The sequence below is a fragment of the Lontra canadensis genome, unplaced genomic scaffold, assembly GCF_010015895.1.
Source record: "Lontra canadensis isolate GAN:19392208 unplaced genomic scaffold, GSC_riverotter_1.0 scaffold8, whole genome shotgun sequence".
NCBI classification, from domain to species: domain Eukaryota; kingdom Metazoa; phylum Chordata; class Mammalia; order Carnivora; family Mustelidae; genus Lontra; species Lontra canadensis.
Window position 1 is genome coordinate 12385024 of NW_022631002.1, and position 11614 is coordinate 12396637.

General features: G+C 56.9%; 1 protein-coding gene across 1 annotated transcript; it reads left to right on the forward strand.

Annotated features, from left to right (window-relative positions):
- Positions 1 to 355: 355 nt before the first annotated feature.
- Positions 356 to 11315, forward strand: CLEC18C (C-type lectin domain family 18 member C). The gene is made up of 12 exons (XM_032853965.1): positions 356 to 730; positions 1250 to 1341; positions 3263 to 3502; positions 6922 to 7019; positions 7452 to 7573; positions 7764 to 7871; positions 8467 to 8559; positions 8889 to 8995; positions 9606 to 9735; positions 10037 to 10133; positions 10325 to 10416; positions 10902 to 11315. Exons 1-12 carry the CDS (start codon positions 592 to 594, stop codon positions 10937 to 10939), a joined length of 1356 nt encoding a protein of 451 aa, XP_032709856.1. The 5' UTR covers positions 356 to 591; the 3' UTR covers positions 10940 to 11315.
- Positions 11316 to 11614: the final 299 nt, after the last annotated feature.

The following is an 11614-nucleotide window of genomic DNA, read 5'->3' on the forward strand; positions in this document are numbered from 1 at the left end:
CCTACAAACCCAACCTCCCAGTGCCCCCACCCAGCGGTGGTACCTGCCTCGTCTGTGGTTACGTCCATCATGTTTAATTCATGGCTGGGGGTTGGGATGAACTTCCCAAGAAAGGGAAGAATTCCCCTGGGGTCTTGCCCAGTTCCTGCCTGACTGCCCTGGGCCTGGAACTGGGACTAGAGGCTGCCGGTGGGCCCAGAGGACACTGTCCCAGCCAGGGCCGGCCATCATTTGCTAATCCACCGCCCTGGAATGTCCGCGGGCCAATCAGCGGGGTCTCCAGGGGCTCCCCAAGGGCTCCAATAATCCTGCAATGATTAGCAGGGGCACAGGGTCAGTGCACACTGCCTGGTTGGCTGTTGTGGGCAGGGCCGCTGGCCAGGCCCTCTGCTGAGGAGGGAGGGAGCCCTGGGATTGGAGCTGGCTGGCTCTTCATGCCAGTGTCGACAGGAGGCCTTTTGGATACACCGATTACTCACACCAGCCTCCCCCTTTTGTCTGCCCATCCAGCCTGCCTCCTTGAGATTGTGAGTAGCTCTGTCTAGCTTGGGAAGCAAGCTGGACAGCTGAGCCGGAGCACCCAACAGGCCCATGCTGGGGCCGGCGCCCTCCGCCCGGCTGGGGGGCCCTCGGCCCGGCCTCCTGCCCGTGCTCCTGGCTCTCCTTGGCATGGCCTGGACTGAGCAGAAGTTACTCCCACTGCAGGAGGAACAGGTTCCGATGCCTGGAGGTAAGGGCGCCCCCCGGGGTGAGGAAGAAGGGGAAGCAGCTAGGAGTGCAGCAGAGCAGTGCCAGGAAGGCCTGAGCTCTGGGCAGACCTGTGGGGTTTAAATAGCAACCCCCTGCCCCCAAGGTAGTCCAGGGACCAAGATGGATGGCGGAGGCTGGGACTGGGGAGCAGGAAGAATGAAGGGGAGTGGGCCCAGCCATGGGGGTCAAGGAAGAATAGCAGCCCAAAGCCCACAGCTAGCCGCTCCAGGGCTGCCCCCCCCCCACCAGCCCATGGCCCTACCTCCCTCCAGTCAGCCCAGCCCCCAGCTCAAGGGCACCTGCACACCTGCCTCCCTCCCAGGCCCCCAGCTCTCGGTCTCCCGTAGGCCGTCAATCCCCCACTATCCCCATGTCCCTGGCCCCATCAGCTCTTGCTCCCTAAGGGCAGGGCAGCCCTCTCAGCTTGCCATGGCCAGGGTCACCCCAGGGGAGCCCAGGTCCCGCTGTGCAGGGGGCCTGACCTTGTCTCCCACCCCAGCCCTGAGCAGTAAGGAGACATTCCTGCTCCTCTCCGTGCACAACCGTCTGCGTAGCCGGGTACAGCCCCCCGCGGCCAACATGCAGAGAATGGTGAGTACCCCAAGGCGGGCTCACCGAGGCGGCAGCTGGAGGGGCAATCCCAAAGACGGCTCAGGAGGCAAGGCCTGTGGCAGGCGCCCTTCCACCTGGGCAGGGCAGGGGGACAGCCAGTCACCCTGCCCACGAGGGGACAGTTCCTGGTTGCTAGGGTTCTGCCGCCGCCTGCTTCCCAGAAGGGCCAGTCCTTTGGCCTTTCCTCGAATCCCATCCCGTTACCTTGGAGACCAGAAGACATGGAAAGAGCCCTGCAGGAAAGAGGAGCTCCACAAAGGACTCCCCGCAGGATCAGAGGGGCAGAAGACTGGGAGGGAGAAGCGTCCTTCTTGAGGGAAAGGCCTGGAATGTGACCAGGACCCAGTGCTGCTTCACAGTTTATCTGGGTGACTAGGAGGGGCCCCTCCAAGGTCTCTGCTCCTCTGGGGGCTGGCGTAGGATGGCAGGGTTGGTGGTGTCATCCCAGGGCCCAGAAGCACTGCCCCAGCACATGCCAACAGGCCCCAGGGGCTGAGGGCGGGATTGTGTGGGGGTGGGCAGGGTTCCCCATGGCTGCCTCCCATAAACTCCTCCAGGCTGGCTCAGCGGCCGGTGACCTTGGGAGCTCATGGGTCAGTTTCCCAGGAGGTGGGGGTGGGGCGGGCCAGTGGGAGGGGGTCGCTTCTCTCCCTTTCCCTGCTCTGCAGCAGCTCTGGCCCTCCTCAGGCCCAGGTCCTGGCTCCCACTGCCCATGCCCAGTGCTCCCAGCTCAAGTGCCTGGCAGGGAGGTGCTCCCCCTCATCCGGTCATCGGTGTTGACGCTTTTCATGCCCCTTTGGCCAAAGTCTTAGAAATCAGCATTTCATAGAAGATGAGAATGGAGCCCCACCATTCAGCCTCCCTCACCCGTGCGGGTCTCTAGTGCTTTTACCCAGGGGAGGCTAAGGCTCTTAGGGTGGTGCAGGACGGCCAAGGACTCCCCCAGGCAATCCCCACTGCTCCGGTTCCAGTCTGCATCAGAGGTAAAAATCCTAACAGCTGTCCAGCCCATGGTGGGTCAGGCACTCTCCCCCGGTACCCTTTGAGTCCCCGTGATAATCATCCTCTGTGAGTATCTTACTGTCCCAATTTACAGACGAGGATGTTGAGTCTCATGGAGATTAGGGGCTAGAGGCCACACAGCTGGGGTGAGGTGACCCAAGTCTTCTTGATTGTTGAGCCCTTCATTTAAGAGGAGAGGGGGACGATTTGGTAGCCGTGGGGGTATGACGGGGGAGTCTGCTGGTGTGTGGGTGGGAGAGAAGATTAGGGCCACTCCAGAGAACAGCGCTGCCTGGACCCTGAGGCCAGGAGCCTCTCTGGTCCTGCTTCCCTGTTGGCACCCCTCCGCAAGGCCACGTGAGTGGGGGGGACAGGACAAAGCAGCCTGGCCGCTGAGGCCTTTTTCATCAAAGAAAAGCCAGATGGGAGCAACCGAGCCTTCCTGACAATGGCTACAGCCCGTTGTACGTAATGGCAGGCAAAAAACCATTTTGAATGGCTTGGGCCCTGCCCGGGCTCACATTACTGGACAGAAAAACCTACCACAGAAGCCCATCCCGTCGCCTGGGCTGGCACTGCTCCCTCAGGAACGGGCATCCCCCTCTGTGGCAGCGCCTAAGGCGGGAGTCAGGAGAAGGGAGGCTTTCAGGCCCGGATAGAGCCAGGCTCCGGGGTAGATGTCCAGACCTTGCTGGTGCTCTCACCACCGCATCTCCAAGAGCTCCTCGCAGGCCCAGTCTGGCCTTCCCTGGCCCCAGGGTGAAGTGGGTGAAACAGGACTCCCCATCCAGTGCTCTCAGCATGATCCCCACCCCAGGGCAGGGGCAGTGGGGGAAGTGGGATCACTAAGGCCTGGTCCAAAGGTCCCTGCTGACATCTCTTTTTGTGCCGCCCCCAGGACTGGAGCGAGAGCCTGGCCCAATGGGCTCAGGCCAGGGCGGCCCGATGTGGTGCCCCAGTCCTGAGCCCCGCGTCAGCACCTCGGGCCCCCCAGCAAGTGGGCTGGAACGTGCAGCTGCTGCCAGCAGGCTCAGCGTCCTTTGTCAGTGTGGTGGGCCTGTGGTTCGCAGAGGGGCGGTGGTACAGCCACGCGGCCGCCGAGTGTGCCCACAACGCCACCTGCACCCACTACACTCAGGTGAGGCTGTGGCGCCGGCTCCGGGCCCCCAGGGTCAGCTCAGAAGGGCCCCCCGGTCGTCTTCAAACCTGTGGCTGCTCTTACACGATTTGTAGTTTTCTTTTTCTCAACTCTAAGCATGAACTATTTCAAACGTAAATCTAGTAATGGACTCCCTTTTACCCATGACCTCCACTTAGACAATGTTTAACTATATTTGTTCTCATCTCTTAAGAAAAAACAACTAGGGGCACCTGGTGGCTCAGTTGATTGAAGCGTCTGCCTTTGGCTGGGGTCATGATCCCAGAGTCCCAGGATCGAGCCCCACATGGGGCTCCCTGCTCAGGGGGAGTCTGCTTCTGCCTCCCCCTCTGCTGCTCCCCTGCTTGTGTCCATTTCTCTCTCTCTCAAATAAATAAATAAAATCTTTTTTAAAAAACCCACAAATGGGGGGTGCCTAGGTGGCTCAGTGGGTTAAAACCTCTGCCTTTGGCTCAGGTCATGATCTCAGGGTCCTGGAATCGAGCCCCGCATCGGGCTCTCTGCTCAGCGGAGAGCCTGCTTCCCTCTCTCTCTGCCTACTTGTGATCTCTGTCAAATAAATAAATAAAATCTTAAAAAAAAAAACAAACCCACAAATGGACACCTTCCATTGAATATTCAACCCTTCCCCCACTGACTCACAGTCCACCCATCACACACCAAGCTCATGTCTGCCCCTGGATCTATTGCTGAGTTCTTGATTCTATTCTGCTGCTTTTTTTTTTTTAATCCCTGCACAACTCGTGTTTTAATTATTACAGCTTTATAGAAACTTTTGAAATGAAAATTCCCCATATTACTATTATTGTTCAAAACTGTGTTGCCTGTGCTTGGCTCCCGATTCTCTCAAACGCTATGCAGGCGTGGGTTTTTAGCTGCTGATTCAACTTTTGGAAATGGTCTACTTCGCGTTGAGATTGTTTTGCCAAGTTCTGTTTTCTAGGAAACTGTCCATTTTATGTTTCCCAATTGATTGGGAAGAATTGTTCAGTACTGAAGAGAGAGTTAAGGCTAGGATTAAACAGAGTGGGGGTGCCTGGGTGGCTCAGTCGGTTAGGCATCTGACTCTTAATTTTGGCTCAGGTCATGATCTCAGGGTCCTGGGATTGAGCCCCGCATCGGGCTCCCTGGTCAACGGGAAGCCTGCTTCTCCCTCTCCCACTCCCCCTGCTTGTGTTCCCTCTCTTGCTATCTCTCTCTGTGTGTCAAATAAATAAATAAATAAATCTTTTTAAAAAAGAATATAAAAAAGTAATACAGTAAGCTGAATAAAGTAGGAGAAAGTAAATAATGTGGGTGACTGGTTCACTTAGTCCGTGGAGCATGTGACTTTTGATCTCATGGTCATGAGTTCGAGCCCCACATTAGGTAGAGAGATTATTAAGAAAAACAAAATTTAAAAAACAAAAAAAAATTTAAAAACAGAAAGTAAATAATAAAAATGAGAGAACATCAGTAAAGCATCCGATTCTTGGTTTTGGCTCAGGTCATAATTTCGGGGTTGTGAGATTGAGCCCCACATTGAGTTCTGAGCTCAGCATGGGATTCTCCCTCTCCCTCTGCCCTTCCACCCGCTCTCCCTCTCTCACTCTTTCAAATAAAAAAAATAAAGTCTTTAAAAAAAAAACCTAGGATTAAACAGGTATTTAAAATTTTCCTGGGACCCCTGAGTGGCTCAGTTGGTTAAACATCTGCCTTTGGCTCAGGTCGCTCTGGGATCGAGTCCCACATCGGGCTCCCTGCTCAGCAGGGAACCTGCTTTTCCCTCTGCCTGGCTCTCCTCTTGCTGGCTTTCTTGCTCTCTCTCCGACAAATAAATTTCTAAAAAATTTCCTGTGTCTCTTGCTAGATCCTTTTAAACTTTTCAGCTTTGTTTATGTGCACCTTCTCTCTTTCATTCTTTACCAGTCTTCCCAGAGATGCGTCTATTTTAACAAGTAAGCTTTTGTTTGTTTTATCCTTTTTCTTTTTTTAAATTTCTGCTATTTTTACTATTTACTTACCTTTTTTTAAGTTTATATATTTTAATGGGGTGCCCCCATTATTCACTTCCTTTTACTTTATTCAGTTTACTCTATTATTTTTTTATATTTGATCCCAGGACACTTGGATCATGACCTGAGCTGAAGGCAGACACTTAACCGACTGAGCCACCCAGGCGCCCCAACCTGTTCCTTACTTCTAAGTTACTTACTTGAAGATTGTATTGCATTGAATTTATAGAACACAGTCCATGGGATATTATTCCTTTGGTTTTTGTTGAACCTTGCTTTGTGGTTAAGTGAAGGGTCAATGTTTGCAAATGTTTCATGCATTCCTAAAAAGAATGTATTTTCTCTAATTGTTGGACACATGTGTTCATGTCTCCCTACTTCATGGCTGTGCTATGGGATTTTGCTTAACTAGTCCCCTGTATTGACTGTGCTGTTTCCAAGCTGTCACAGATTTTAAGATTTTCAATCCAAGTGCTGAATACTATCAGAGACCTGTACCTGTTAGCTTTTGTTGCTAACACACTACCCCAAAGTTTAGCACCCTTGGGCTGGGCTCTGTGTGGAGGTTCTTCTGGTCTTTGCTGGGCCCAAATTCAAGTGCAGTCAGCCACTGCCTGGGCTGGGAGCTGGCCGTCTAGAGGGGTCTCACCTGGCTCCCTTGTGCCTGTGGGGTCTCCAGCCCTAGGTTCAAAACCAGCTCAATATCACTTTTTTTAAGACGTTATTTTATGTATTTATTTTAGAGAGTAAACACACGGGAGCTGGGGGCAGGTAGAGCAGAGGAAGAAACAGAATCCCAAGCAGACTGCACTGAGCCCGGAGCCTGACACAAGGCTTGAACTCACAACCATGAGACCATGAACTTAACCTAAACCAAGAGTCAGATGTTTAACCAACAGAGCCACCCAGGCACCCCCAGCTCAGTATCACTCCTATTCCATTCTGTTGGCCAACACAAGCCACAATCCCAGCTGGGTTCCAGGCTAGAAAAGAGAGTCCTTCTCTCATTGTAAAGAACTGCAAAGGCTCGTTTAAGAGGGGCCTGCAGGGAGGAGGGAAGGGTTGTAGCCACGTGTGGGGTCTGTCACAAAGACTTTGAGGTCCAAGACTTTCTTTCAACACTCCTCCCCCGTCCAAGATTCTCTCCTTTCTTCAGGTATCTGCCCATCCAAACCTCTCCACACCCCTCACCCAGAAAGCCTTCCTAGGCTGTGCCCACCTGTCCCCATAGCTCTGCACAGCATAGCTACGGCTCCTGAGGCCCCAAGGTCTGTCAGTCTGCCTCACTGGGGGCAGAGACTGTGTCTGCCTCCCACAGGGCAAGCATCATCAGTGTTGTCGGCCCCCAGACTGGGAGTGGGGGTGGCCGGTGATAGGGTTCCTGAGCCGCCATGTCTCCGGCAGCTCGTGTGGGCCACCTCGAGCCAGCTGGGCTGTGGGCGGCACCGGTGCTCTGGGGCCCAGGCCGAGATGGAAGCCTTCGTCTGTGCCTACTCTCCTGGGTAAGGTCCCATCACGGCTGCTGCCCTGCCATCCCCCGCTGGGCTTGGGCCGGGTGGGAAGGGGCGCCTACCTTCACCCAAGGGAGAACCCTCAGCCCCCCACTCAAAGGCCTTTACCCCTGGGTCCACACCCTCTCGGGCAGAGGGAAGGAGGGAAGGGAGTGGGTGCGGAAGTGGGCAGCCAAGCAGAATGTGGCTTCTCCTCAGACGCCCCTCCTTGGCAGCACTGCTGCTTTGGCCACTGAAGAATGGAGTGTTGGTGTTAGTCTGGAGGCCATCTTTCCTTTCCTAGGACATCTCGTGTCTCCTCCAGCTCCCTGACTCCCGGGCTGGGCCAGAAGGAGCTGAAGGGTCCGTGGGGCATGCAGCAGGGCCCACGCCTCTCTTGCCCAAAGCCAGGCCCTTGCAGCCCTCTGGTGCTTGCTCTCACAGGGGCAACTGGGAGGTAAACGGGAAGACCATCGTCCCCTATAAGAAGGGCTTCTGGTGTTCGCTCTGCACAGCCAGCGTCTCGGGCTGTTTCAAAGCCTGGGACCACGCAGGAGGGCTCTGTGGTAAGTGCCCGACCCTGCCTGCCTCCTGCTGGGGCAGCGGGTACAAGAGAACTCCGTGTGGTGACCCTTGTGGAGGGTGGCAACATCTGGTGGGACTGTCCTCGGGGCCCTGGCCCTTGGCACCCTGGGAAGCAGCCCCCTGGCCTGCTGGAAGGAGGCGCCCTCTCAGAGTTCATCCTCATCTGACCAGAGGTCCCCAGGAACCCGTGTCGGATGAGCTGCCGGAACCATGGACGTCTCAACGTCAGCACCTGCCACTGCCACTGTCCCCCCGGCTACACAGGCAGATACTGCCAAGGTGAGGGGCACCTAGAGCTCCAGGTCACAGCCACCTGGGGACCCGGTGAGTAAAGCCTGGGCCAGGGCCGAGGCAGGCAGCCGTGGGGGGTAAGGAGGGCCACGTGTCCCTGTGCGGTGTGTCCAGGGGCCGTGGGGCACCCACTGCAAGTGTCTGGAGAGAGCCCTGAGGGAGTGTGTGGCCCCTGACCAGGTACTTGCTGATCTGAACACCATGTAGTCATTCGACCAACATCCTGAGCCCCTGCAGGAGCCTGAGCTGTGTAGGGGTTTCAAGGTGGAATCTGATTTGGCCCTTAGGCCCTGAGAGGGTGGGAGGAGGATACTATCAGGATCTGGAAGTGGACTCTGATCCCACTGTCTCCCTCCCAGCTCTGTGACTGTAGGCAGGTCACCCCTGAACCCTAATTTGTTTCTCTCTACGGTGGAGATCCAACCAGACACCAAGCGTAGCCGTGGTGGGAAACCCTGATGGGGTCCCATCCTCGAGGGTCTTTCCTGTCACGGTTGGCCATTGCCCACATTCCGAGGCCCGTGAGGGGCAGCACGGGGTCCGGGGGCTGCAGGCTGAGCTCCACTCCCCCCGGCCCCGGCAGTGCGCTGCAGCGTACAGTGTGTTCACGGCCGGTTCCGGGAAGAGGAGTGTTCCTGCATCTGTGACGTCGGCTACGGGGGAGCCCAGTGTGCCAGTGAGTCCTGCCCCGAGGTCCCCCCATGAGCCAGGCCACCCCCCGGAGCCCCTCACTGGGCACATCTCCCGACTCCCCGTACAATCACATCACGTTGGTGGCATTCCCACCACAGAATCTGGCAAATGCTACAGATCGTTCTTTTTTTTGGAAGAGAGAGCCAGCTGGATCTCACACATTCCCCAGCACGCCGCTGACTCCCCCACCCCCAACCCCAGCTTGGAGATAGTGGCCAGAGGAAGGGGCTTCTTGAGCTTTGCTCCCTGGCAGGGTGGAAGGTGTAATGTGTCTGAGGTCCCCACGTGCACAGTCGGGCCCCCTGTCCCCAGCCAAGGTGCACTTTCCCTTCCACACGTGTGACCTGAGGATCGACGGAGACTGCTTCCTGGTGTCTTCGGAGGCAGACACCTACTATGGAGCCAAGATGAAATGCCAGGTGACAGTGGACCCCAGCCTTCCCAGGGAACCCCAGGGTCTCAAGCGAGGGTCCTTGGACGGACCTTGGATGAAGAGATGGTTCCTTCGATTTCTCCTGACCTGACTCTGGTCATTAGGATAAAGCAGGGGCCCCAAACTCAGAGGCCCACGGAAGCCAGGAGGTCACTGAATGAGCTGAGGGACTTGGGATGGGGGGCAGGGGTGAGGCCCCACCCACCCCCCTCTAAGGAGCCACCCTGATTCAGCTCTAGCTGCGGGCTGCCCAGCAGGTCACCAAGTGCAGAAAGGCCAGAACTTGGGATTTTTCAAGAGAATCAGAAATTCAGATTTTCATTGCCGTCTCTCAAGGTATTCATGTTGGCAACCAATTCACATGCGTTCAGGACACTGAACACGTGAAACAAAAGCTTCCCAAGGGCAGGGCCCAGTCAGTCTTGGCCCCCCACCCCCCATGCCCAGAGAGAGGAGAGGCAGGCAGGGGCAAGGAAGGGGGACCCCCACTCTAAGAAGGAGGAGGAAGAGGACGTCCCTGGCTGTGGCAGGGTGGGCAGGAAGGGCTGGTCTGAGCTCTGGGGCCCTGCCAGGGTGACCTGGAATGGGGGTTACAGGGAAAGGGCGGGGTGCTGGCCCAGATTGAGAGCCAGAAAGTGCAGGACATCCTCGCCTTCTACCTGGGCCGCCTGGAGACCACCAATGAGGTGACTGACAGTGACTTTGAGACCAGAAACTTCTGGATCGGTGAGTGCCTGGTTGGGGGTGCAGGAATCTGGGCTGTGAAAACCCACCAGCAGAGAGTAAGGGTGTGGTGAGGGCTAGGGACCCAGGATGGGGCAGGCAACCTCCTTCCCTGGGGAGAGCACAGAAGGAAGGGAGAGGGAGAGCCACGGGGGTCTGGAAGAGCTAGGAAGGGGGCTAAGGGCTTGCTGGCAGCAGAAAGGGGATTAGGCAACAGGCTCCAAGCTCAGGGCACTCCTCTCAGGGAGACTGGGCTCTGAGTGGGGGCCCGGGGTGGTGGGCCAACTCACCTGCCATGGCCCAGGGCTCACCTACAAGACCACCAAGGACTCCTTCCGCTGGACCACGGGGGAGCACCAGTCCTTTACGAGTTTCGCCTTTGGGCAGCCCGACAACCAGGGGTGAGTGTGGGGTGCCCTCCCTCCGGGCCGGCTTGCCGAGCCTTCGCATGGGGGTGGGTCTGGCTTCCAGAAGCCCCATCGGTGGGCTGGGCCATTAGACACAGGGACCTGCTGGAGGGGAAGACGGAAGCCTCTCCCAGACTCCTACTTCCCTTCCCCGGCATTGAGACCCCAGCGTCCCGGCCTGGCAGGTTCGGGAACTGTGTGGAACTACAGGCGTCCGCTGCCTTCAACTGGAACGACCAGCGCTGCAAAACCCGAAACCGTTACATCTGCCAGTTTGGTGAGAGCCCCCTCACAGCTCCCTCCCTCTTCTGGTCCCTGCTGGCCCGCTCCAGGCGCTAGGATGTCCAGGTCACAGACCCAGAAAGCACCTGAGCATGCATGGCCTGGGGATGTCCTGGTCCAAGCTCCATGGGACCTGCGGGCCCCCGAGGCCAAGCGGGGAGAGAGAAGCCCAGCCTCATGTCCACAAGGCAACAGTATGGGAATGACAGCCTGGCCAGGGATTTCTCCAGGGTCGCTTTCCTCCTGTCACCAAAGCTGCTACTTAGGGACCTGCTGGGTTCACCCGTGTTCCCTGATCCCTAGAGCCCAGTGAACTACAGCAGGGAACAGAGGTGGCCCAGCACCGGCCCCCAGCAGCTCCTGCTAGAAAGGTCTGGAGCTCCAACTGGGAGCATATTTCAGGACAAACTGCCAAAAGGTCCCCATCCTAGGACTACCTGGGCTTCCAGTGACCCTCGCTCTGTCCGGCTTCCTTTCCAGCTGAGGAGCACATTTCCCGGTGGGACCTGGGGCCCTGAGACTCGGCCATGCCTCTCCCCTGCCAGAACCCAGATATGCAGCCACACTCACCCAGCTGCCCACCTGTCTGGAACTGGGGCCAACCCAGGACTGCAAGCCAGTATCCAGAGGTCTCAGAGAGACCCTGCAGGAAGTGGGGAAAGGGGGTACAAGTCAGCCACAGAGGGAGTCTGCTCCAGGGGGAGAGGAACCGGGGCCCCTCAGCCTGCTGTGGATCGGGAAGGTGGGGGTCAGGCACCCAAACATGAGGCAGGGCCAGCGGCCAGAAGAGACCACCCTCCTCCATGGTCACCGGACCCTCTGGGACAGATGGAGGCTCCTCACTGCCCAGGGTGCTCCCTACAAAGGATTAAACTAAGTTATGAATCAGCTGTACTTGTGACCGCTTTTTTTTTTTTAAGATTATTTATTTATTTATTTGACAGACAGAAATTACAGAGGAGATAGGCAGAGAGAGAGGAGGAAGCATGCTCCCCGTCGAGCAGAGAGCCTGATGTCCCAATGTGGGGCTCGATCCTAGGACCCTGGGACCATGACCTGAGCCGAAGGCAGAGGCTTTAAGCCACTGAGTCACCCAGGCACCCCTGTGACCGCTTGTTTTGAAGGGGAATTCGGCCGACCCAGGATGATCTCAGGAAGACCAGAGGGTGCCTGAGAGACCTCACTGCTGGTTG

Excerpts from the sequence above, each read along its gene's own strand:
- CLEC18C (XM_032853965.1), top strand. The coding sequence starts at position 592 with ATGCTGGGGCCGGCGCCCTCCGCCCGGCTGGGGGGCCCTCGGCCCGGC. Across the intron at positions 731-1,249 it reads ACAGGTTCCGATGCCTGGAG|CCCTGAGCAGTAAGGAGACA; the intron begins GTAAGGGCGCCC and ends CTCCCACCCCAG. Across the intron at positions 10,417-10,901 it reads CCGTTACATCTGCCAGTTTG|CTGAGGAGCACATTTCCCGG; the intron begins GTGAGAGCCCCC and ends CTTCCTTTCCAG.